The sequence below is a fragment of the Gastrolobium bilobum genome, unplaced genomic scaffold (genome assembly GCF_033153095.1).
Source record: "Gastrolobium bilobum isolate Gb01-03AN ecotype WA unplaced genomic scaffold, APGP_CSIRO_Gbil_v1 utg5821, whole genome shotgun sequence".
NCBI lineage: Eukaryota > Viridiplantae > Streptophyta > Magnoliopsida > Fabales > Fabaceae > Gastrolobium > Gastrolobium bilobum.
This window is the reverse complement of record NW_026898670.1, coordinates 387,878-394,103: the sequence shown is the minus strand read 5'-3', so window position 1 is coordinate 394,103 and position 6,226 is coordinate 387,878. Positions and strand designations below refer to the sequence as shown.

General features: G+C 34.2%; 1 protein-coding gene across 4 annotated transcripts; it reads left to right on the top strand.

Moving 5' to 3' along the window:
- The first annotated feature begins 492 nt into the window (after nucleotides 1–492).
- LOC133318157 (protein DYAD) lies at nucleotides 493–4,128 on the top strand. 4 transcript variants are annotated; one of them, XM_061520132.1, is made up of 8 exons: nucleotides 493–638; nucleotides 1,595–1,967; nucleotides 2,050–2,433; nucleotides 2,515–2,569; nucleotides 2,654–2,737; nucleotides 2,881–3,176; nucleotides 3,322–3,424; nucleotides 3,534–4,128. In XM_061520132.1, exons 2-8 carry the CDS (start codon nucleotides 1,690–1,692, stop codon nucleotides 3,627–3,629), a joined length of 1,296 nt encoding a protein of 431 aa, XP_061376116.1. In that variant the 5' UTR covers nucleotides 493–638; nucleotides 1,595–1,689; the 3' UTR covers nucleotides 3,630–4,128. The 4 variants fall into 4 exon arrangements, with proteins under 4 accessions (XP_061376116.1, XP_061376114.1, XP_061376117.1 ...); XM_061520130.1 differs by having other exon boundaries at nucleotides 3,322–3,436; nucleotides 3,534–4,127; XM_061520133.1 differs by having other exon boundaries at nucleotides 2,515–2,575; nucleotides 2,657–2,737; nucleotides 3,322–3,436; nucleotides 3,534–4,127.
- The last annotated feature ends 2,098 nt before the right edge of the window (nucleotides 4,129–6,226 follow it).

Sequence of the window (6,226 nt, the reverse complement as noted above, 5' to 3'; positions counted from 1 at the left end):
AAATATCCTTTAATAAAAAATTTATACAATTGCGTACCAAAAAAAAAATTTATATATATATAATTCTTCAAAATATAAATTTATACTATCAAGCCTTATACATCACACCAAACAGGCCACTAAAAATGTCATAACCTATAATATATGTTTATACTATCATATCTTATACATCTCACTAAACAGCCTAAGAGTTAATTATTATAATTCAACCCATCAAATATAAGAATTAAATAGGCTAACTACCAAATAATAGGCTAACTCAACTCTTAAACCCATTTTACCATGGTTACGTACTACTTCGAGGCAAGATAAATAGGAAGGAAAAAAAATGGAGCGCAAGATTATAATTAAAATCAATTATTTTATTATTAGTGATTAATGATTTGAGGGTTTTTTGGGTGGGGGGGTTTTGGCGGTTAGGGTTTAGTTTCGGCATTTAAAAGAGAGAGAAAGTAAAAAAAATAAAAATAATAATAACAACAAAAGGGTATACGTTTTCTAGTAACGTTATTTGGAGCAGCAGCTACGACTTTCGGGTCGCTCCTTCTTTCGTTTCGTCACACACTGTGTTGTCGGCCGCTCTCTCTCTCTCTCTCCTCTTTTCTTTGCGCTTCAACGTTTCGTTTATGCACCGATTGGTAGGTTTCCCTTTTCCAATTTCTTCTCTCTTTTTTCAATTTCTTGGTTCCTTTTCGCACGTTCGGTTGTTAGGTTTTTCGTTGAGGTATTTCCTAATTGCTTTCTCGATTGGGGGTTTGGGTGTTCCGTTGCCCTAATCTCATTGCATTGTGTGTGAATCGGATGAATTTTTCCAAATCTATCTGGGGTTTCGTGTGGATTTTGCGTTCTCAGATTTGCTTCCGATGCTAGTGTGTTTTGGTGAGATTAAACCTTTTTTTAACCTTCGAAATTAGTTGTTGTGGTAGGGTTTCACTGAGCCTTTTACTGTTTGATTTGATTGTTGGGAATACTGGAGACGGTGATAGGGTGAGAGATCTTGATTTAGGGTTTGTATTTTGCCTATTTTTTGTCCTTTTGGGTATGTAATATAACAGTTAGATATATGCTGTTTGGGCACTCCTAGGTGCCAAGGAATCTGGTGTTCTTCCCCAGTAGGTATGTAATTTTGGGCATGAGCTTTTGGGTATACTTAACTTTCCTACTCTGTTCATTATAATGGACTTTGTTTTGTGAACATAACTTGTATTGGTAGTCAAGAAATCATTCTGGGTCTGGTTCACATTATGGAGATTTAGTGGTTCTTTCACATGAAAGGTCTTTTTGAGGCAAAACTCCTCTGATTTTACTGACCTGTTTTAAAAAATATGTGAGTTATAATTTTGGAACGTGGGATTTCGGTGTTTAATTTACTAGAATAGCCTTTGTGATGAGAATTGTATGGGGAACAATATTTGAAAGCGTTCTAATGACTACAGTATCTTAATGTTCCGAGTTACAGGTGTATGTTGCAGCATTGTAGGATGTTGAATTCATATCATGTCAGAATGTTTGCCTAAATTAACATTTGTCAACCAGTGGATTTCTCACCAGGATTTTAGTCTATTTGTTAATTGTTATTGCGTTGCTTATGCAGCTGACTGTTCTCAAGATCCGAATGTGCATCTGCAGTGTACTGAAGTTGTGAGGGACCAACAGAGCACTTCAAATTGTTTAGCTTACAGCTGTGGGATGGAACAGTGGGGTGGTCATCATCGAGTCTTGTTCATTGGTCAGCGGGAGGAAGATGGAAGTCAAGTTCCTTCTGATATTTCTAAAGAAGAGGAATCAAACGATGAAGAAGAAAAAATCATTAAAACTGAACCTGTCTTTACACCAGAAATTAAGAAAAGGAAGCGCCTTAGCCTTAGTCAGCTTAGAGAGGTGAAAGAGGAGTCATGTGAGAGGCAAAGCATTAGCAAGCTCAAGACAAAGAAACATGAAAGTAGGGACAGATGGTCAATGGAGAGGTAAAAGAAAATCAAATATTCTTTCAGTTGTTATCGTCTTTATTTGTACCATATATTAAATTGAGGCAATCATGTACTGTAGGTATAAGTTGGCTGAGAAAAACATGTGGGAGGTCTTAAAAGCTGAAGGTGCAACTTTTGAAAACCCAATAACCCGACCTGCATTAAGAAATGCTGCCCGTAAACACATTGGTGATACTGGACTTTTAGATCACTTACTGAAGCACATTGATGGTAAGGTGGCACCTGGAGGAAACGAGCGTTTCCGAAGATGGTTCAACACCAATGGAATCATGGAGTATTGGTTGGAGAATGCTGACTTGGAAAAGGTCCGTCAAGAGGCAGGGGTGCAGGACCCTTACTGGATACCACCACCTGCATTTAGGGCAGGCAGTGGCCCCTCTCAGAATACTGATTCTTCTGGTGAATTGAAACTGCTTAAAATAGAAATGGCCCAAATGAAGAAGTATTGAACTTGGAAACTGAATCTCAATAATTTTGTATGGTTGCTATTTTATTTTCTTTAATGATTTTATTTGCATAGCAGAGATATGCAGGAGCTCATTGCCAAGAAACAAGAGAAAAATGAAATTAGTCTGAAGGTGAATGTTGAATAATTTATTAATTGAATGGTTTGCTGTCTCTTATAGCACTTCGTGATGTTTTGTGTTGAGTTTCAATGGCAGCAGTCTCACAAGGAATTTGTTAAGTGGAAAGCTATGACTGAATGTCGCCTAACTGAAATCATGGCTTCTTTGAATGGTGTGCAGGTATTTAAGCAGTATACTGCCACCATTTTTTCAGCCTTTAAGATTTAATGGGATTCAAGTTATGTTGAATGTGTTTTCTTTTAATTAATTAATTTGTCCCCTTGTGTGATTTCTGGCTTACTATAGTTTTTTTATATTGACAGGGCAAGTATGGTGAATTTGTGACTTGGAAAACTAGAGTTGAGGAACAGCTTGTGGAAATAACAAATAAATTGAGTGATCTCCAAGCATCAAGGGAATGCACCACTTTTAGTCCTCCTTCAGAAAGATGGAAAGATTGGATAGAAAGCACCAACCTAGACAATATTCAGGAAGATGAATTTGCAACTTGGATTGGGAGTTCAGAGTTACTTAATGTTCCCCAAGAGGCTGTGCTTAAAGACCCCAACTCAGCCATACCAACTCAGCTACTTAATGAAGAACTGACTAACAAGAAGAGGTAAAGCGTGTAAAGTCAAATTCTTTAATCCCGCCTCCCCAAAATAATAAATAACCTGTGCGCCTCCTTTGAGAGGAAAAAAAACCAAGGAAATTTTTTTTACTTATGATCTAGTTATTGCTCATTTTTCCCCTCAAAATAATAGTGATGTGTTGGCGTTGGTGCCCACGAGACAAAAAGATCAACCTAATGTTACCCCAGATTCTTCTGCAACCGTGAATTCAAAGTCAGACCTTGATAGCTCATTGGTAATGTTTCAGGTGATGTTGATAGTGTGTACATGCCACTTATATAATATTTTCTAAGTTTTTATTCTTTCATCATAATGTATTCATTATTCATACTCTTTTCTTGCAGGAGATGTTTATGGATATATTCAAATGGAAAGAAAAAATGGAGCAGCAGCTGTTGGACATATCAAATACTGTATATGGTATGCTGGCAATGAAGTAGATATCACTTTGAAGTATCAAGCCTAGGATAGGATTATAATTTATAACCACCCTTTCGTTCACAAGTTTTTCTTTGTTACTCTTAAAACTGGTAGAGTTTAGATATTGTACAGCATTAACAATCTGATCCTGAAAATCTTTGCCAAACACTGAGTTCATGGAAGAGTGTCTGAGTCTCACTTGCGTATTGAGCTGCAAATTGTTGATATGTTTGACTGGCCCTTTTACAGCGAAGTTGGTTATGATTCAAAGTAGGTCGTCAGTGGGAATGTTATTGATTGTAATCTTGACTTGTTGGTTAAGATTATGTGAGTTCCTTTAGTATAGATCTTTAGGTAGGTTTTACCCGTATTTATCGTATTAGCTAGTGCTCTCTCTTTAAGAACTTTTACTTAACCTATTTGGGGGACGAGGTTCCATATTTATATATAGAATTTCTACATCATATGTCGTTTAGCATATCTTTTGGGATGCCTTACCATTGTTAATTACATAATGTAATCAATCCAGTAGTTAATATGGGATCGCGCTTTCATTGAGGTGTTTACTCTTTACGTGTTCGTTCATTTATCTTTTGCTTTTCCACCACACAACATAGCAGGGACCACTTAAATCATTAGGGTTATAGGTAGTTTAGTATTGTATTTTGGCCAGAAATTTTGTCAAATGAGTTGGCATTTGTTACTGATGACCATTCAAAACTCACTTTGAATTATTTTTAAGTAACATCTAATTTTGGCCAATTGAATTGTATTAAATTTCTAGGAAATTATTTTAAATTATGATCAAATCAAACATGTTTTTTTTTTTTTTACTATAGCAATTGCATTCTTTTAGGGTGGCATAGTAAAATCCCTGCAAAATAATTCAAATCTGTACCAACTAGCCTAATTCTACTTTTATTCTCTTCTTCCTATCCTTTAAAAAATGCTTCTGAATTCATGTTGTATCTCATTCAAAATTATAATCCATTTTAAGATTCTACAGAGGATGCAACTATGGGTGTTAACGGGCCGAGCCGAGCTTTGGTCTTAAAATGTTAAGTCTGTGTTTAAATGTGTTGGTCTTACCAAGCCTGTCATCTGTTATAAATATAATTATCGGCTTGTAGCCTGTCTTATTTATAAAAAATAAAAGCCTGATTTAGCCTCTTAAAAAAAATAAGACAACAAAAATTTAGTCAAACAGAATATACAATCAACAATACTAGTAATTTCATAAATATTCATAAATTCAATATATATCGAAACAACATAATATAGAACAAAATTATTCAAAAAGTCTGTTTAACTAATAAAATAGGGGTGAAATGAATTGAGGAGAGAGAGAGCTATTACAAATAGTATAAAAAAATAAATAAAAATAAAAATTAATATACTAGGCCAGCTTGAGAGGCTCCACGGCCGAGCTTTTGAATTGAAGCCTGAGACATTTTTACTAAATGAACTTTTATAAAAGTCTAAGTCTGGTTCTAACAACCAACATTAGGCATCTAAACTCAGGCCTTTACGAGTCGAGTCAGAAGCCCCTGGTTCGTTTATCACTCCAATTCATTCAACTTGGAATTATTATACTTATACAAGAAAGTGTTGACTATAAAATCTGCAATAAGCGTCTTCAATTGAGCTGTTATGTTGCAACTAACGTGGCCGAATAATCAAACCGCTGTCATATATAAATTTTGGATAAACTTTCGAGTAACATTTTAGAAGTTATGTCATACATATAAATTTTCATATACATAGCTTCTGAATAAACTTCACTTGAGCAGAGTTGTCATTGAATAACGTTTCAGATGCACAAATTGTAGAACCAAAATTTCTATATACCCTGGCTGTATCAGAGTACTTCACTAACTCCTGAATTTAATACTTAATTTATTTTCTTCAAGAAACTGAAAAAAAAATTATTGATTTGATTTGATTTGCAATTTTTTCGTATAGCTATGAAAACCACTCAAATTTCAAGGGCTGGGGTGAAATTGTAACGAAGATATAACGTTTATTCTTCCCATTAAAAAGTAGCACAAGGTCACATAAAATTCACACTAATAAAAAAAACCATTGGAATTATCAAACCAAAAGATTTTATTCTTTGTAAATTTTTTTGATTGGATACCTTATACAAAAATCTTAATAGTCCTGATTAAATACTAAATGACTTTTTTAATACTAATAAATTTTTTATTCAAAATAATCTTTTAAAAACTTAATTCAATATATCCCCCTAAATAAATGACTTACTGAAATTATTTGGAGCTAATTAAGTCATCTGTACTGATAAATTATATTTTCAACATTTTAAACAAGTTTTAATTTTTAAATTAATTCAATTTTTTATAATAGTTCTAAACGAGTTAATTAAATAAAATAAAATTAATCAATCTTATTCAATTCATGGAAATCAGCTGATCCACGGGAGACAAAGAGGGGTGGTTTCACAAAAATTGTGTTTTCCTTAAGGGTGTGTTTGGTTGAAGGATTATATTGAGATAGATGAGTATTTGAGAAGTGGGATTGTTAGGTGACCTTGTTTGGTTTAAATGTTTTTAACATTTGTCTACCTAAATCGTTTTGCCAGCCAACCAGTTTGCATGTG